This window comes from Ornithorhynchus anatinus, chromosome 1 (assembly GCF_004115215.2).
Source record: "Ornithorhynchus anatinus isolate Pmale09 chromosome 1, mOrnAna1.pri.v4, whole genome shotgun sequence".
Lineage (NCBI taxonomy): Eukaryota > Metazoa > Chordata > Mammalia > Monotremata > Ornithorhynchidae > Ornithorhynchus > Ornithorhynchus anatinus.
This window is the reverse complement of record NC_041728.1, coordinates 147,943,070-147,962,838: the sequence shown is the minus strand read 5'-3', so window position 1 is coordinate 147,962,838 and position 19,769 is coordinate 147,943,070. Positions and strand designations below refer to the sequence as shown.

The 19,769-nt window shown below is 42.0% G+C and overlaps 1 protein-coding gene across 2 annotated transcripts in view; it reads left to right on the top strand.

The window, feature by feature from the left end:
• Positions 1-18,248, top strand: part of DCUN1D1 (defective in cullin neddylation 1 domain containing 1) — a 40,739-nt gene extending 22,491 nt beyond the window's left edge. Inside the window, exons 1-7 of one of the 2 annotated variants that reach the window (XM_039913193.1) lie at positions 1,075-1,093; positions 3,143-3,359; positions 6,838-7,006; positions 8,392-8,522; positions 10,182-10,264; positions 10,525-10,621; positions 13,092-18,248. In XM_039913193.1, the coding sequence (XP_039769127.1) occupies positions 3,185-3,359; positions 6,838-7,006; positions 8,392-8,522; positions 10,182-10,264; positions 10,525-10,621; positions 13,092-13,171 (735 nt within the window). In that variant the 5' untranslated portion in view covers positions 1,075-1,093; positions 3,143-3,184 and the 3' untranslated portion in view covers positions 13,172-18,248. Of the gene's footprint in view, positions 1-1,074; positions 1,094-3,142; positions 3,360-6,837; positions 7,007-8,391; positions 8,523-10,181; positions 10,265-10,524; positions 10,622-13,091 lie in introns of those variants that run through there. The other variant, XM_029066526.2, reaches the window with a different exon arrangement.
• Positions 18,249-19,769: the final 1,521 nt, after the last annotated feature.

Below are 19,769 nucleotides of genomic sequence, written 5' to 3'. Positions count from 1 at the left end.
GTTTGGGTGGAGAGGAAAGGGCGGTGTATATCGACGCTGCCATATCCACCTTCCCAGCCGTCACGGCATAGCACAGTAGATGTTGATCTTTGTTTTTCAGCTGCTTCCCCTTTCATTCATTCATTCATTCAATAGTATTTATTGAGCGCTTACTATGTGCAGAGCACTGTACTAAGCGCTTGGGATGAACAGGTCGGCAACAGATAGAGACAGTCCCTGCCGTTTGACGGGCTTACAGTCTAATCGGGGGAGACGGACAGACAAGAACAATGGCACTAAACAGCGTCAAGGGGAAGAACATCTCGTAAAAACAATGGCAACTAAATAGAATCAAGGCGATGTACAATTCATTAACAAAATAAATAGGGTAACGAAAATATATACAGTTGAGCGGACGAGTACGAGTTCCCCTTCCTCTCTAGAGTCAAGTTTTCAGTTTTCCAGGTGCTCTGTCGACCACGCCAGTACATCTCGAGGTGTCCATCCCCTTGCTTCTATTTATCGTGATTATGTTGTCTTGTTTTTGTCCATCTGTCTCCCCTGATTAGACTATGAGCCCGTCATTGGGCAGGGATTGTCGCTATCTGTTGCTGAATTGTACATTCCAAGCGCTTAGTACAATGCTCTGGACATAGTAAGCGCTCAATAAATGCTATTGAATGAATCTCGAGATGTCATCATCAGTAACTAATTTGTGAAACCATCCTGCCTGAGTAGGAGAATTTTTAATCAACTTTAAAATCTGCACCATTGGTTATCACTGAAGCAGGGTGTGTGGAATTGGGCTTGGATTGAAACGTGATTCTGGTCTTTTCCAGACTGACTGTGAGCTTGTGTGAAATGTTAGCCAACAATTTAAAGTCTTGAAGAGTGCTGACTTGCAGTGTGCAACTATCAGCAGATAGCTCACAGATGAAACCCTTTGCCACCTTTGTTTTTGCCAGAAGTTGCTGCAGTCCACTGTGTAGACAACGTTGCCTGAAGACCCCACACTCCATGCCTTCGAATGCATCGCTCTGACGATGACTCTCTGAATTTGTGTGCATGTGTGTGTGTATCTTGCCCTGGGTATAGTACCAGCAGCACACAGTAGGTGCGTAACAAATACTGTACATGATTAAATCATCCAGCAAAGATAACATAGTGAAGCACATTAGTGCGAGAACACAGTCCTTGCTTGACAAAACTGTCATAGTGAAGGCTTGACCATAACCCAGCCTTGACCCAGACCTGTGACTGTCGTTCAATTTTATTAATAATGGTATTGGTTAAGCGCTTACTATGTGCCAGGCACGATGTTAAGCACCGGTGCAGTTACAAGCAAATCAAGTTGGACACAGTCCCTGTCCCCTGTGGGGTTCGCAGTCTCAATCCTCATTTTATGGACGAGGTAATTGAGGCACAGAGTAGTGAAGTGACTTGCGCAAGGTTGCACAGAAGACAAGTGGTGGAGCTGGGATTAGAACCCATGGTCTTTCCTCTAGGCGACGCACTTTGAGTGACCATACGCTGTTGTCAAACTTCTCCGGATAGCCAAACTTACAAAGGGTGGCCTTCCGATTTACTTAGTCGTAAACCTCTGAGAGGTTAATGTAAAGCTTGTTACGGGTCCTGTTCTCTGCATTTCTCCTGCGGCTGCCTCGCCGTCTGTAGTGCTTGGATTGAAAGCTTCACCGGTTTACAGGAAGAAATTTTTCCATCGGTTGGGTGGTTCTAGGATGGTTATCCTTGATGGTCATCCCATAAGGCACGACGAATTGTCCTTCCTTTGTGGCGCCTGTGGAATGTCCACCCATTCCCACATGGCGCAGCACCGATCAGTAAGCCCTCATTGAATCGTATTTATTGAGCGCTTATTGGGTGCAGAGCACTATACTGAGCGCTTGGGAGAGTACAGTCTACCAATAAGCAGACACATTCCCTGCCCTCAGGGGAGCTCAGGTCCTCCACACTTGTTCACCTCTGTAGGAATGCCACCTGCCAGTGGCTTTTCTCTCTGAAGCCCAACGTCAATTGGCCTTGGGTACTTCTGACCTGGGGGCAGAAATGCACGATGATGAATGGAAGGAAACCACTCCCTGGATCAGAGCAGCACCCGAGATGGTCAATTTAGAACTTCGTCAAAGCCATCAGCCCGCTAACGCAGCTCTGCGGTATGATCGATGTGTAGTTGTGACTGTCAGCGTTTAGTAGGATGGGTTTAGCCCCAGTGGATCTTGGTCTGTAGACTTCGTGGAACTCAGTGAAAAACTTCTTGCTCTGTTTGCAGTTAGCTGCTGCTCACAGCTCCCTAAGTTTTTTTTTTTGTCACCCGCCACTTCTCCTCCAACTGGCGTCGTCAGGCGTGTGACAGCTGCTTAGTGAGCTAGAAGGCCACTTTTTTCCCCTCAGCGCAATTCCTGTCGAAGTTGATGATCATCCACGGTTTCCAGCTGCTCGGTCTCACTCCCATTCTCATCGACTCAGTCGTGGTCTTTTCTCTTGGTGAATTCCAGAATATCCACAGCCGGCGCCCTTGAATAGCGACCGTGTGGTATCAAGATCTGTGCTGTCAGGATGTTGAGAATGAGCCAGGAGCCCGATGCATTCTGTTGACCAGCTCACAATGTTTGGTTGCCAGAGCCAAAGCTCACACGTTGATCTTCTTTGTAGGTGGCTTACGATGATGGTGTCATGACTGTGTCAGCTCAGGTCTCATTCTGTTGGCCACAAGATGATGATCAGACAACATGGATATTTCTCTCACAAGACCATGTGACCATGACATCCTGCCGTACAATGATGTAATCTTTTAGATGCCTGTGATGGACGCACGGGTGCATCCGTGTGGTTTGATGTTCTGCCGCCAGCTGTTCAGTATTGCGTACCATTGTATTCTATTGTTAAATACAGTCGCAAGTCTGAGATTCTGTATGCTGTGCTGTTCAGTAACTATGTGACTGCAGAAAGAAGTTTCCAACGGAAGAAAATAAGCTTTCTCTGTGTAGAACACTGGATAAATCAATCTTTTCTATATCTAAAATAAGTAATTCTAGCTTCTTAAGAAGGGAATTTTGCTTATAATGGGAGACTACAACAGTTGTGCTCAATTTGAAGAAATTCAAGGTATTGTTTCAGCATCTTTTCCCCTTGATTTCACTAGAACAAGTTGAAATCTTCGCAGAAGGATAAAGTTCGTCAATTTATGATCTTCACACAATCTAGCGAAAAGACTGCAGTGAGTTGTCTGTCTCAAAATGACTGGAAGTTAGATGTTGCCACAGACAATTTTTTTCAAAATCCTGAGCTTTATATTCGAGAGAGTGTTAAAGGATCACTGGACAGAAAGAAGTTAGAACAGCTATACAATAGATACAAAGGTGAGTTTTTTGTTTCTTTGTCGATCTCTATTTCCTGTGTATTTTGAATTTGTGCATCTCAATCAGGAAACATTAATCTGGAATTGATAATTCGTAGAAGGATGTGAACAGATTCTACCCCCATATGAAGATTTAGCTTAGAGATCTCAATACTGTATTAAGCAGTTCTATATGCCGCTTTTTTCGTAGTTTGCTTTTAATATTTGACAAGTTAGAGTTAACTTTTCTTTGCCAAGGACATAGCAGGATCTTTTTGTGGGCTCACTTCTGTTACTCTCCTCTTGGTTTCTCATGTGGGGTCAGGAGGAGCTTTTGGAGAGGATTAGTGCCTGCTTGTACTTTGTAGCATTTATAGAGAAATGTTGACCCCATGTATTTTTTCCTTTCAAGCCTAAGAAGAATAATTGTGGTATTAAGTGCTTACTATGTGCCAGGCACTGTACTAAATGCTGGGGTGGATACAAGCAAATCAGGTTGAACACAGTCCCTGTCCCACATGGGGCTCACAATTTTAATCCCCATTTTAAAAGTGTGGAACTGAGGCCCAGAGAAGTGAAGTGACTTGCCCAAGGCCACACAGCAGGCAAGTGGCCGAGCCGGGATTAGAACCCATGATCTTCTGACTCCGGCCCGTGCTCTGTCCACTACGCCGTCCTGCCTCCCTAGGTGGTGGTGCTTATGTCTTGGATGGTAGATAGATTTAAGTAGCCCACCGGTCCCGAAGTTATCTCGCTCATATGTTGGGTCGGGCCAAAAAAGAATTCCTCTGGATTTCAGCCGGGCCCAGATTTCTTTCCTGTATAGGGCCAATGAGGTTCAGAGAAGTAGGGCAAAGTGGGCCTCCCTCAGCCCTCAAAGATCATTATATGTGAAGGGTCAAGGGCCATCCACAGTGCAGGGCCCATCAGGGCAGTTGTTCTGGGCAGTAGCCTTAGGGAACCACTGGACATGTCCTTGTCTTTTTTTTTTTAAATGGCATTCGTTAACTTCTTACTAAGTGCCAGACAGTGTACCAAGCACTGGGGTAGATGCAAGATAATCAGATTGGACCCAGTCCATGTCCCACTGAACTGTAAATTCGTTATGGGCAGGGAACGTGTCTGCTAATTCCGTTGTACTTTCCCAAGTGCTTAGTACAGGGCTCTGCACATAGTAAGCACTCAGTAAATACGTTGCTTGATCGATTGATGGGACTCACAGTCTTAATCCCCATTTTACAGGTGAGGTAGCTGAGGCACAGAGAAGTGAAGTGATGTGCCCGAGGTCACGCAGCAGACTAGTGTCGGAGCTGAGATTAGAACCTTATCACTACAGGAGGGTGGGAGCAGTTGCCCTTCAAATCCTTGGGACTCCCGTGCTCCCCCTGTATCTTCCCCAACTCCCCAGCTTCTCATACCACAGTGCTCTCCGGAATCCTGCTCGCTTGAAGGACTTAGGAAAAGTGGCAGTGACGGGTCGGTCTAGGGAGGAGAAGTAGTTCTGCTCTTTAAATCTTCTCTCCTGCCCTAACCTTTTCCGCTGTGCCCCACCACCTTCAGACTGACGTTCTGCCTCCACCTCCACGCCCCACTGTCATCCCCTTTTTGACAGAACCCTGGACAGTGAGTGACAGCAGCTCTCTGGGGTGCTCATATTGGAAGGTGCAAGGTCCCCTAGGAGTTAGGGGTTCCTGGAGGAGTCCCGTCAGGAGGGATGGGAAGACAGTGATGTCATGCTTGCCTTGGATATGTTTGGAGGGGGTTGCTATGGGGAGGGGAAGAGATTTTTAAGGTGGAGCTTTTGTCTTCTAAGTCTTTCATTCATTCAGTAGTATTTATTGAGTGCTTACTATGGGCAGAGCACTGTACTAAGTGCTTGGAATGGACAAATCGGCAACAGATACAGTCCCTGCCCTCTGATGGGCTTACAGTCTAATCGGGGGAGACAGGCAGACAAGAACAATGGCAATAAATAGAGTCAAGGGGAAGAACATCTCATAAAAACAATGGCAAGTAAATAGAATCAGGGTAATGTACATCTCATTAAACAAAATAAATAGGGTGATGAAGATTATTATACAGTTGGGCCACTGCCCTAGGACCACCTATCCTTGCTAGTAATGGCCCTGGCGTTCCCTGTCGTCAAAGGAAACCTGGACTGCTTTCTGCTTTCTGAATCTGATTTGACCTGTCCCAAACTCCTAGACCTGGATTAGGCCAAGCTAAGATCTTTGGCCTTTGTAAGGAAGTTTCTTTCGATTGGGTGGCCATTAACATCAGGCCAGCTATTGAATCATTTGCATTGACCTCCTCAAGGAAAGTCGGAGCATATAATCCATTTTGCCTTTTAGAAAAGGTCCTAGACGACCTCCACCCCCCTTCCTTTATTCCTTCCTGATTTTCAAAGAATGCCGGCAAGCAACGTCTGTTCAATGTGTCCGGATTTTTTTTTCTTCTGAGGAATGCTGTTTAAAATTGCAGTTTGTCTTCGTGTTAATGATGTCTTCCGGTTAAGAGTTGAAATACCAATGTGATCAGCTGAGGAATCTTTTATTTTTTGATGATTATGCTTGAGAGAAGAACTTTGGCATTCGGAATAGCAGTTTAAATTTAAATACACAGTAGTCTCTCAGTGTTCACAGAAGAACTGTACCCACCGCCCCAACTAATGAGATGAAACCCCGGATTCCATCTGCATTCGACAGCGAAGGTTCGGCCATCGGGACTTTCTGGGGTGGCCAGCCAGTCCTTGAAGAGGCAGGGCCACGTTACTGATGGCCAGAGACACCCCACCAGCGGAAGCCAGGGCAGGGCCTGCTGACGCAAATGAGTATGGGTCCGGCTAACCACAGGTGGTTGAAGCGGCAAACAGCAAAAAAAATCCATCAATGCACAGGGGCTACTGTATTTAGAGGTTTTGTTTTTAAATTAGAGGCACATGCCCCCATTTAAAGGCTCATGGCCTTTTTTTTAAGGCTTACATGCTTCCCAGAAATGTAGTAACAGTTATCATTGAGTGCTCAGCCTCCACAAGATTCAAAAGTTTCTTCACGATGCTTTTTAGGGGGCTCTCTTAAATGGTTTTAATGGCATAATGCTGCCTTGTCTTCATGTCTTTGAACTGTTTGCAGATGAACTACAGAAAGACTGAGCCTTGATCCCTTTGAACGTAACTGGGCTATCAGAGGATTGTGCAGGTTCATATCAGGGCTTAAATCATCATTTGCGAGAGGAGACTCCATCATCATATTATTTACACGGCCCATAAGCTGTAGCAGTGCACCGATCCAGTCCCCTAGAGGTCTCAAAATGTTCATGTCGTTCTCCCCCGTCCCCCGAAGTGCTAATTTATCCTGGAAAGTCACGTCAGTTCCGGGAAAAATCGGCCGCTCTTTAAAAATACAATTGCTGGTGTGGTGTGGTTCTGGGGAGATAGTAGCATAAGGAGTGAGATTGTTTTGTTATTCTTTGTATTTCATACTTTTTTTTATGCTCCAAAGATCCTCAGGATGAGAATAAGATTGGTATAGATGGTATACAGCAGTTTTGTGACGACTTGGCACTTGACCCAGCCAGCATTAGTGTACTCATCATTGCGTGGAAATTCAGAGCGGCAACACAGTGTGAGTTCTCAAAGCAGGAGTTCATGGATGGAATGACAGAACTAGGGTAAGTATACAGTGACTTAGGACACTGAGTATATAACTCTGTATAGAGTAATATCAAGGCTTTGTAAAAAATAATAATGGTGGTGTTTGATAAACGCTTACGGTGTGCCAGGCTCACAGTCGTGATCCCCATTGGACAGTTGAGGTAACTGCGGCACAGAGAAGTGATTTGCCCAGGGTCACACACTCAGACCCAGCAGATAAGTCGCGGAGCCGACATTAGAATCCAGTTCCTTCTGACTCCCAGGCCCATGTTCTCTTCACTGGGCCTTGCTCCCAGGCAGAAGCAGCAGCAGCCACTGGGAGAGAGAGTTTAAACAACATAGACCATTTATAGTCAAGCTGCCTACCCTGATAGGGGGAGAGTTTGCAGGTAAGTGAGAGGATAAGCAGAGAAAGGGTGGGAAAAGGCAGAGGGAGGAAGGAAAGCTCTTGTTCCATATATATATATATATATATATTTAGGGCCCATCGTTGCAGTTTTCCCCTTTACTAGTTGGGAAATTTAATTAGAATTTGAGAAAATCCAACTTTTTTCAACTCTCCCCCACCTTCTATGAAATGGCAGCAAAGTGGCATGTAATTAACTGGCAATAAGATTTTTGCCAAATTTTGAAACAGAAAACCTCAATCTTGGAAGAAGCTTGGGGAGGGAAGTTATCCAGTGGAAGATTGGAGGTATGTTAAAATGGCTTGGTAAAAATTGTTATGGCCCGCTAAAATTTTGGAAACCTCAGGGATCAGCAAGTATGTACTACACTCTCCCAGCCTTTGGTTCAGGGACTTTGAACACCTTGGAATAAAGATGCTACTTAATTACACATGGAATCAGACTCTGAATGGGTATTGGAGGGTGTATCGTCTGGCCGATACATAATAAGCAGTTGTGAAATGTGGTTGATGATGTCATAAATCCTCAGTGGGTAGTTGCTTATGAGAGGCATGTCCTCCATTCCTCTCCTGCACAGCACTTAGACATTACTCATTGTACACGCCTGTGCAGCTCTAATGCATACTTCAGGTAATTATGTTTTGGGGGGTGGAATAGCAGGTGCTCTGTGTTTTTTCTCCTCCTGTATACTCAGTGGTGAAAATTTATAATGAGTGCCTTGTTTCCTGACCGCCAATGCTCGGTGTGATTCAAGTGGCTAATATGGGAGAGGAGAGAGCGGAGGAAGGATGGTCTTCCCTCTATCTCTCTCGAGTGGCAAGGGGGAGAATTCAGTTCAATAGTTGCCATGGCTAATTGAAGGATGAAATTCCATCTGCGATATCAGTTGCTTCCTTTATAATAAAAGCTGGATTTCACAGGAATAAATGCTAAATTCTTAATTCACATTATAAAAAGAAGTAATGTTTGGATTCACTTAAATTTTCAAAATATAGATGCGACAGCATAGAAAAACTAAAGGCCCAGCTACCCAAGATGGAACAAGAGTTGAAAGAGCCGGGACGATTTAAGGATTTTTACCAGTTTACTTTCAACTTCGCAAAGAATCCGGGACAAAAAGGATTAGGTAGTAATTTTGATTATGTTTTGATGCCAATAAAGTGAAACATTGCTTGTTTGGGTGTGGTAAGCAAAGATGTTTGTAATAATCACAGGCTTACATTACTAGTAAACGTCAGGGTGCACTTTTCAAAGTAGAATTGCTTGTGCTGACTACCAAATTTTCTGGGTTCACCCCCCCACCCCCGTGAGTTTCTTTATCCTTCAGAAAAGCCCCTTCCAATTTATTTTATTCAAACCACCTGGCCAAAGCGGGGTCTTTGACTTAAGCATCCGAGTTCAATCGCAATCCATGCCTGAATGGAAGCTAGTTTAGGCCGAACTGAGAGTAGTCCGTTCTCTCGGCCGGCGGGCTGGGGGTGTATCTGAAAGCATTGTCCTAAGTGCCATAGCCCCTTTGAGACTGTTGGGTACCTGAGTCCTATCAGCGGGAGAGTATCCACACGTCTATGACCAGGTAGTTGACGGGTGGCCTTCTGGAAGAGAGGCCTGGCCCACTTCCTGTTCATTTTAAGTGTGTTCTGGGTCAGCAGCACCCAGCTGACTCACTGGATCCCACTCAGCTTGAAATCCCCAAATCAGAGTGGTTTGACTTGGTTCAGCACAGTTTTAGGAACGTGAGGCTGATAAGGGTGACTGGTTTGTGGCCCTCCTTGGGCTATATGCCTTTAAATATAATGGATTTGGGTGGATACATTGGTGTGCCAGTGTAGCGTTCTCTCCCTGGTTTTGAATCCCATTGCTCTGTGGAAGGTGGGGAAGCTACTGCACGTGTATAAGTTCACATCTGCGGGTGGCCATGGCGGGACTGTAAAGATGCCCCAGCAGAGGGTTTCTCTTAGCCAATGGGGACTGCACTACATGTGTGCCATAGTACTCTTTCCCCTCCTAACCTCATCATGCCCTCCCAGCCCCCCAGTTCCGCAAATACCGATCGAACACGGATGCTGGAGATTTGGTGTTGACTGGGAATGCCTTAGCTGACATCAGAAGTGGGGCTACAAAGAGTCCGAACGGGTATTTAGCAGGGCTCTGTGCCTTTTCATAAGTTTTTTGTGTGTTGGTTTGTTTCTGGCTAAAACATGGATTATTTCCACAAAAGACTTAAAATGAAAGCAAAGAATTGCCAAACGTGACTGTCATTTGAAATCATAATAATGCGTAATGGGGAGCAAAATCAGGTATTGTTGTGACTTGTCTTCAGTAGAACACAATACGGCATTAGAAATGACAAGTGCTGATTTCACAGAGAATGGCAAATGCCTTCTTTAACTAAAAAATTCTTGTCTAGTGGTAAAATTCAAACACTTAAAAATGAATATATACTGTCACTAAACTTGATTTTGTTGGAAAAAGGAGTTAAATTCCTTTTAACCGTGCATTAATTCTAGCCATCATTGTTAGCCTAGTTGCCCTTTTCTTCTCAGAATTTTAGAACTCTCATTTTTTCAAGCCGTACTGGAAGTTTAGGATATTTAAGAGCTATGGGGATCTAGGTCTGGTAGAGAAACGTTATCAACATTTGAAAATCTCTGAGTATATATGTATTGGAAAACCTTTGCTTTTCATGCCAGCAACTTTTTCTTGTCCCTATGGATTTTATAAGACTACATGTTGAAATAAGTGGTTCAGGTATCTAAATATGTAATATATTTCAATATTGCAGATCTAGAAATGGCCATTGCCTACTGGAATTTAGTACTTAATGGAAGATTTAAATTCCTAGACTTGTGGAACAAATTTTTGTTGGTAAGTTTTACACTTTGTAACAGGACGCAGTTTTCTGTTTGTGTTAGCTAAGTCATCGGTTTTTCCTTGAAGTAGTCATGTATTTAAAGTCTTGAAGACTCATTCAGGCACTGTGTAGAATATTATGTTGTTTTTAGAAGAGAAAATTGACTGTTAGGACTTTGCGGCTAGGCTCAGAGGTTTTTTAGTATTGCCAGACATTTAAACGTTTTGAGGCATTCCTTATTTTCTTTAAGTATCTTTTTTTTCCCCTCCAATAGGAACATCATAAAAGATCAATACCTAAAGATACTTGGAATCTTCTTTTAGACTTCAGTACAATGATAGCAGATGATATGTCTAATTATGATGAAGAAGGTAAATATTTTACTCTGGTATTTTACATTCTTTGTTAGTAGAGGCATCTTTTCTAAACAATTCTGTAATGTTAAGCAGCTCCCTTGTGTGACTGGTCATAACCATTTTACAGGCATCTCTTCTGCACGTTGATACTTTTTTTACTCACTTTAAGTTATTTTAGTTCATCATATTTATTGAGTGCTTACTGTGTACAGGGAACTGTACTAAGCGCTTGGGAGAGTACAGTATGACAGTAAACAGACACATTCCTTGCCTGCAGTGAGCTTACAGCAAATAAGGCACTAAATAAGGAAGGGTTAGATTCTTGTTCTCCCATTCTCCATATTACCTGGGAATCAGTGCTAGAGAAAGACCAAACTCATTGACTTTCTACCTGAGTAAGCTCCCTTTTCCCTCTCTCCTTGTCCCAATTACCCCACGTGCTGGCAACCTCAAGGTTATCGCGACTGTCGGGGCCACCCCACAGATTTAGAGTATTGACCATTTATTTATCACTAATCAGAATTCTTCAGCGGCCCGTTCTGTGATTCTTAAGTTTATTTTCTGCTTGACCACTCCAGTGGAGCAAAGTTCTTCCCTCTTTGAATGGATTATATATACCTGTTGTCTCCATTCCTTCCTCTTTCTATGTGAATTTTAGAACCCAAACAATCTGAACTTTGTTTCAGTGAGACTGGAAGCAGCGTGGCTCAGTGGAAAGAGCCCGGGCTTGGGAGTCAGAGGTCATGGGTTTGAATTCCGGCTCTGCCACTTGTCAGCTCTGTGACTGTGGGCAAGTCACTTCACTTCTCTGTGCCTCAGTTACCTCGTCTGTAAAATGGGGATTAACTGTGAGCCTCATGTGGGACAACCTGATTACCCTGTATCTCCCCCAGCGCTTAGAACAGTGCTCTGCACATAGTAAGCACTTAACAAATACCAACATTATTATTATTATTTTCAAAAGAATACAGGAAATGCTACTGCTGGCTCAGACCAGTGGTCCAGCTCGCTTCGTATTCTATCTCTGAAAGTGGCCATAAGATTGTTTTAAAGAACTTTGTGATGATTGCCTTCCTTGACATCCAAGCTATCATTTAGAATCCCTAATTTTGCCTCTAGTAACCCATATTGAGGTGTTGACATTCATTCAATAGTATTTGTTGAGCGCTTATTATCTGCAGATCACTGTACTAAGCGCTTGGAATGTACAATTCGGCAACAGAGAAAATCCCTGCCCACTGATGGGCTTACAGTCTAGTCCATAAGTGTATCCAAAACCCTCTTGAACCTTCTGATATTTTTGTCTGGCACAACTTCCGGTGCCAGTGAATTCCATGTGCTTGCCACCTGCTATGTGAAGAACTGTTTTCCTTTCATTTACTTTGGCCCTGACCACCGTTCAGCTTTCGTGGGGGCCTCCTTGTCCAGTTGTGGGATTTACTATTGCATCTGTCTTCTCTCCTGCTAAACAACTCCATTATTTTCTCCTAAATTTGGGCAGCTTCCTCTGGCTATTCACTAATTCCTTAAACTAAGTGTAGTCCTTCCTAAACCACCTTCCCGTCATCCGTTGACCCTAAACATCATCACCATCCTGCTCCCAGAAGTCCAGAGTCTTGAACTACTCTCTTATTTACCTTCCACTTTCAGTTCTCTTCCTAAGGCCTGCTATTTCTTCCTCAATACTATATCATGGAACCCTTCCTCTTCGGTTTTTCTGTCCCGAGTGTGAACCTTAGAAACAGCCTCCTTACTGGCTTCCCTGCTTTCAGACTCCCCGTTTCAGCCTGTCTTACACGCAACTAAACGTAATTTAAAAATTTCAATCGTAGCACACCACTTTCCTTGTCAAAAAAATTCATTGGCTCCCCCACTGTTTCCTACAAAGAACCAAAGTCGTTGACCATTGGTTTCAAGGATGTGCGTGAGCAGACATTCACCCTTTTTCTAGCTCCTCTCTTTTCCCTCCTAGCTCACGCTCTTTTGTCTTCCCAGGCAAATATCCTGACTCTTTTTCACCCTCGATTCTCCTGCCTCTGAACAGTTGCTCACAAATTCCCCCATTTTGGGCCACCTTCCGAATTCAACTTTGACCGGCCATAACCCTTTCCCTCTCTCAAAGTTCTTTTGAAAAACTCCCTTGAGGTAGTCCCTGATTAATTTCAGTCATGATCCATCAGCCTGTTTATCAGGCCTCATCAATTTATTTGTTTACTGTGGTTTGTTTCCTTTCTCACGATCTCCTTCCGTTCATTCGTCCCCTGGAAACTCGTTTACCCTACTGGACCGTGATGTCGAGAGCCGGGATCTGTTTGTTCCCCCGGTGTTTTGTGCAGTGCTTTTCATAATATTGGTGCCTAATAAATACTGTTAATGAAAATAATAATTTAATTTTGATTCATGAGGAACAGGTGAAATACCTCGTTATAACATTCATATGCCACTTTTCTTTCTCTGTTCCCTTCTCCCCCATCCCCCTTTTTAGGAGCGTGGCCCGTTCTTATCGATGACTTTGTGGAATTTGCACGCCCTCAAATTGCTGGGACAAAAAGTACAACAGTGTAGCACTAAAGGAACCTTCTAGAATGTACATAGTCTGTACAATAAATACAACGGAAAATTGCACAGTCAATTTCTGCTGGCTGGACTGAACTGAAGATCAATCCTCACAATAAGGGCTGAGGGTTGAGACAAAACTTTAAGGATACATCTTGGACCATATCATATTTCACTCTTCTAATGGTGGTTTGGGCTTGTCTTCTAGTCTGGGCCACTTTTGCCAGTTATAATTCCAACATTGTGGATTTCATCTTATATCTGTGGACCATCCTAGATTACTCGCACACATAAATCTTAGAAGCTTTGTGGTGATTATTTTGAGGTTTCCATTGTCACATAAAGCACAAATGCTCTCATCAGACAACTGTTTGGCATAAGAGTTAAATAGATCAGCATCACAAACACTTGATTTAAAACTCCCTAAGTATATGCTTTGGGCTAGTTGCAAGGACTATGCTGATAGCACTTCCTAAAAAAGTGATATATTTAAGTGTACCAGTTCTGGGGTTTTTTTTTGTTTCGTTTTGTTTTTTTACACCCCCCTCCCCCAATCCCCCCGGCAAATCACATGTATTGTCCAAATTAATTTTGAGTGTCTGAAGAAAACAGTTGTAGAATCAACCAGTATAAAGACATTATTAGGATAACTAGGTGCCTCGCTGAAATGTTAATTGTACCTTCACCACCTAGTTTTAAAAACAAAGGTACCACAGGACGTCTCTGCACTTAATTACCCATGTTTAATATATAAGTTGGCCTACCGTGAGCTTTGCCGACAAAAAGGTTTTCCCGTAATGTTAGACTTTACTACTCTCTACATTATGCAATATATAATTGGATTTTATTGCAATTTTGAAATGCTTATCTGCCTGTCTACTAAGTTAGAATATTGGATTTATGTTTTGAATGTTTTAAATTGCTGTACAACACAATATTCTAAATTTAGGCATGAGTTTTTTGTCATGACAAAATAGGACAGCAAGGAGCTACCCTTAATTTATGAAAACCTGGTGAGTCTAGTGTGAATCTAATATCTGAAGTGGTTGGGATGGGTCATTAAGTTCAATCTTTATAACACATAGGTACTACTGTTTCAAAAAAAAAAAGCCTGCTTTCGACGACTTCTCATATTTTATTGAACATTTGTGTAAATAACTACAGTTGATTGTGGTTGCCAAATACCAGTTTCAGAAGTAAAGTTTCTCAAGCAGTCACAGATTAGATGCAGAATACCACACTGGCTTCCTTTATTTCCTTAAATTATTTAGTTGTTCCACTACTTTCATTCGTCTCAATGCAGATAAATTAGGACTGTTTTCACATAAAAGCAGAATTTTATCTTGTATGTTTACATTGCAAGACTCAATTGCTTTCTCGCTGAAAACGGTAATTTCAATGTTCAGTTATTGATGTGAGAAGGGGCTATTGTTTTCTTGAAATAAAGATTTTTTTCAAAAAGCAGGTTTAAAAATAGCAAATTTCAAATGTTAAATTACTAGTGTCCGAGGGATAGAAATTTATTATGTTTGGTAAATCCAGGCAATCTCTTGTTAAGGTCATAATTAGTAAAGAAATTAGTAAACAGGACGTGCAGTTCATTTTTATGCAGTTGCTGAAATAATTTTTAGGAAAAAATGACATTATTAAACTGCTTTTTTTACACACATGCTTTGAAATTGACTAAAAGACTTCTCTCACTGGTGGCAGTGCTGCTTTAATAATCTAATCACACCTTTATTTCAAGAATACACTCGTACCGAAAAAAGGTTGCAAATCTCTACTCAAGCTACTGGAATTGGCTATGCCAAAAATTGAATATTGCTGCTTTCAGTGTTTCCTTTTTCATTTTTTGTAAATATGAATGGGGACTTGAATTATGAAAACTTTTTAAGGTATTATGGTGTGCTGTTTTGTTTTCTGTCTTGAGGGTTTTTTGAGTTTTGGTACAGTTTCAGATTGATTAATTCAAGAATGCTGTGTTTTGAAATCAGATCACATTCATTTTTATTCCAATATAGATTTTGTCTTTCATAAAAGTCTGATATTGGTTAGTGGCCCAGTGCCTTGGTGTTTTAAAGATTTTTCCTTTTGAACGTGAGACCTTTTCAACAAAATAGCGTTTGTCATCTGTTTGGTACTAAACAGTTATAATTACTGTGTAATTATAAAAGAAAACTACTTAAAGCTTGGAATAATTATGTAGCAGAAAAGTTAAGGTTGTTGAATCGATGGTCGCGTATAAGAATTTAACACAGCTATAATGTTGAAAATGCAAGATTGATCTAAGATGGTGGGGTTATTTTAAAGATAAATGCCTGGTTACGGGGAATATTTTGTATGGAAAAGTGCTCACTCACATGGCCATGTGTTCGTACGGGTGTGTGTGTGTGAGAGAGTATGAAAGTGTGCATGAGTTAAAACTAAGATTGCTTTCATTCATAAGTGCTTCAGTCCTTGTCTGATAATAAACACCCCATAAATTTTTTTTTTCCAAACTGTACCAAAAGGTACCATTTTCTTTTTGCCAAATGTCAAAGAGGTACACACATGAACTGTAATGCTTCCAAATACTTCAGTGTATAAAATTAGAAGTGCCCACATATAAAAATACTTAAGATCAAGAATATCTCTAGCGAATATCGTCATCTGCATATCTCTGTAAAGTCAACTGTGATTTCTGACAATCCCTGTCATACTGCAAACAGAGGCAATAAAGCTTCAGTGAAATTGCCGTGATGAAATCTGCTCACACATTATTTCGGTGTATTCTGTAGAAAAACCTGAAGTCTTTCTGAACTATTTAGGAAATAGTTTTCCTACTGGAAAAAGCACTGAGTGGCAAGTTTTTTGAGAGGAAATATCTAAAACCAGATAAATCACTTTTTTGCCACATTAAAAAACATGTTTACAATGTCAAAGGGGCTTTATTTATTTCATCTGCACTGTGGCTGTGGAAAAGGTGTCTTAACTGCGTGCAGTTGGTTTTTTTTTTTTAATGGGCTGGTTAGAATATCGAGAATATATTCTAATCCAGTCAATAAAATGATTTATAACAAAACTCCTTAACGGGATATCCTTCTTAAAGAAAAGCATTATTTTGAAAAAAAAATAAAAGAAATGTCATTTAATAATGTTGCAAGAAGTTTGTGTAGCTTTAATCAGTTGGACCTCAACATCAATGCTATTTTTTTAGCGCCTATTGGGTGCAGAGCGATGTGGAAAGTGTTTGGAGAGTACACCAGGAGCAAAAGACTCGGTCCTTACCTCCTGAGGGCTTACGATCTGTCCGTAGATGTTGGATAGCTGTTAAACGTATCACTATTAAATGTTCAGAGACACGAAGAAAGCTAAAACCTAAAGCAAACTAGTATTTTAGGTAGCAAGTTGGGAATGGCGTTCAGCCTTTTCATTCATACTCGTCAGCGTGGAATGCACTTTAAAAAAGAAATCCTACTCTAGGTGTGTTTTTAATAGAGCATTCCCGTTTGGTGAACCACGATTTAAAATTTTTAATTTCATTTTCCCTTCTAATTTGACTTTATTATGTAATCATAGCTATATTTAGGGGCCCACGTGATAGAGATATTTATTCTTCTGATAGGAATGAAAATTTGTCACTGTTAAGTAAAGATACGCTGAAGGAGAAGATTAAAAAAAAAAATCTAGCCCCTGGTTGTTACCAAATAGTTGCCATTAAATAGTTCTCGGGTCTCAAGGAGCCAGCGTTACTAAGGAATCTTACCTCCCCTCATTCTCTCACCTTTTCTTGCCTAACTAAAATGTAGAAATAATTCTAGAACTTCTTTGAAGAAACAAAAGTACCGAATGTAACAAATAGAAAACTAACATTTGAGAAAGGGGTTTTGAGTTTAAAATTGAAACTGTATTACAAAATGTCTTAGTGGAGGGTAAGATACCAATTATGATTTCTATTTTAATAGAAAAGCAGTATAATATAGGATTATGCTTTCCCTTATTGTGACCCTGGGTGAATCACTTAACCCCTCTGTACCTTAATTTCTTCTTTGGTTAAAAGGGCATAATACCTTCTCTTTCGCTTGGGTGATGTGAGCATGCATGAGATAAACCTGTAGAGATACATATGCCTTCAATTTACACATATACACACACACATATGTGTGTGTGTTTGTGTGTGTGTGTGTGTGTATATATATACACACACATATATATGAAGGATGATGTTTAAATTGAAGATGGTTTTGCTATTAGTGTTGATTTTGAGTGCTTTTTGAGTTATGGCTGGCTGCTGAAGGGCTTGTTGATTATTGTTTCTTTTTAGTTCTTCCACCTCTTTAAAGAGTGCAGTCAGATTACCTGCCATCCCACCATTCATTCATTTATTCAGTCGTATTTATTGAGCCCTTATTGTGTGCAGAGCACTGTACTAAGCGCTTGGGAGAGTACAGTATAACAATAAACAGATATATTCCCTTCCCCCAGTGAGCTTACAGTCTAGAGGGAACCACTGTGTCCTCACCAGGTGATAACATGACATTTCCTGTTGTGATTCTGTGATTCTTCCCTTCACATTTTCCCAGGCCCAGATTTCCTTCTAACGAGTCCTTTGTTGGCTCTTGGTGCTTCTGTTTAGTTGGTCAGAGATGCCGGTACTTCCTCAGGCAAGGGAAGTATAGTATATTTTCCTTGCTTCAAAATTACCTACTTGGAATGTTCACTGTTAAGATCTTCTTGTCATATTATACAGTGGTCATAATGCATCTCTTGATTTACAGGGAACATTTTGACTTGGAATCCACCAGTCACTAGCAAGCCTTCTCCTGGGATGGAACAGCTAGAGTGGAGTGTAACAGATGAAATCCAGGTTCACCAAATCTGAAGTTTAAAAAAAAGCTTTTGATCAAAACAAAAATTAGATTAAAACCGGGGAAATTAAGTGGAAAAAAATGACTGATCAAATGAAGAAAATGACTGAAAATGAAGAAAATACTTTTCTGTTTGACTAGGTTATATATGTGTATATATACCTAGAAATATTTGAAAAAAATTAGAAATATGAAATAAGTCTTTTGTGATGGAATAAAATGGCTGCATACGTTCCTGACTTTGAGTCTTCTAACAGCTTGCAGAAACTACACCTACAAAGAGCGTGTTGGCACTAAGAAGAGTTATCAGAAGCAGAGAAGCAGCATGGCGTAGTGGACATAGAAGTCAGAAGGTCATGGGTTCTAGTCCTGGCTCCGCCACTTGTCTGCTGTGCGACCTTGGGCAAGTCACTTCACTTCTCTGTGCCTCAGTTACCTCATCTATAAAATGGGGATGGAGACGATGAGTCCCTCGTGGGACAGGGACTGTGTCCAACCCGATCTGCATGTATCCATCAGCGCTTGGTACAGTGCCTGGCACATAGTTAAGTGCTTAACAAATACCATTATTATTATTATGAAAAAAGAAAGGGCTGGGTCAAGAACGTATTGCTTGTGAATTAGATACGGGTCTTCCTGAAATCGAATGCGAATGTGAAGTTATTACCCGAAGATTGGGCACCATGAGTACCCTACTTAATTTAACCTTCCCTGAAAAAGCAGTGTGAGAATTTGGACAGGAAATGGCTGGGCCACCCCAACCCTTTGTACCCGAAAGGGGCTGAGGAGAGCCAAGATGGTGACTCCATGCCCCCATTGGATGGGAGGGCGAGCTCAAGTTGCTCCTATCCCCTCCCTTCTCAACTTCCATCTGGTGGTTTTCTTAACCAGTCAACCAGTTGTAATTTTTGAGTGCTTACTGTGTGCCGAGCACTCTACTCATTGCTTGGGAGAATACGAGTTGGTAATAAGAAAAGCATCGTGGCTCATTGGAAAGAGCCCGGGCTGGGGAGTCAGAGGTCATGGGTTCAAATCCCGGCTCTGCCACTCATCAGCTGTGTGACTTTGGGCAAGTCATTTCACTTCTCTGTGCCTCAGTTACCCCGTCTGTAAAATGGGGACTAAGCCCGTGAGCCCCACGTGGGGCAACCGACCTTGTGTCCTCCCCAGCGCTTAGAACAGTGCATTGCACCTAGTAAGCGCTTAACAAATGCCATCATTATTATTATTATTATTAGACATGTTCCCCGCCCACAGGAATATACAGCCTAGTGGGACGGCCGTTAAAATACATTACAGATATGTTACTTAAGTGCCGTGGGGCTAGGGTGACTATCGAGTGCTTTTTTAAAAGGTACAATTCCAGTCGGCAGGGCGGAAGGGAGAGGGAGTAGGGGAAATGAGGGCTTAGTCGGGGAAGGCCTCTTGGAGGAGATGTGATTTTAATAAGGCTCTGAAGGCGGGGGGGGGTCTGTTGGTTATGAAGGGGGAGGGAGTTCCAGGTTAGAGGCAGGACGTTGGTGTGGAGTTGACAGAGAGAAAGATGAGATCGAGGTACAGTGAGTAGGTTGGTGTTAGAGGAGAGAGATGAGCCTTCTAGGTGAGAGGAAACGAGCGAGGCCCCATTCCTGCCAACGCCAACATTGCTGCCTAATTTGGATGTCGTTACTGCTGCTCATGGTATGATTACGGTACTTCTTAAGCACTTACTATTTGCCAAGCACTGTTCTAAGCTGCTGGGGTAGATCCAAATTAATCAG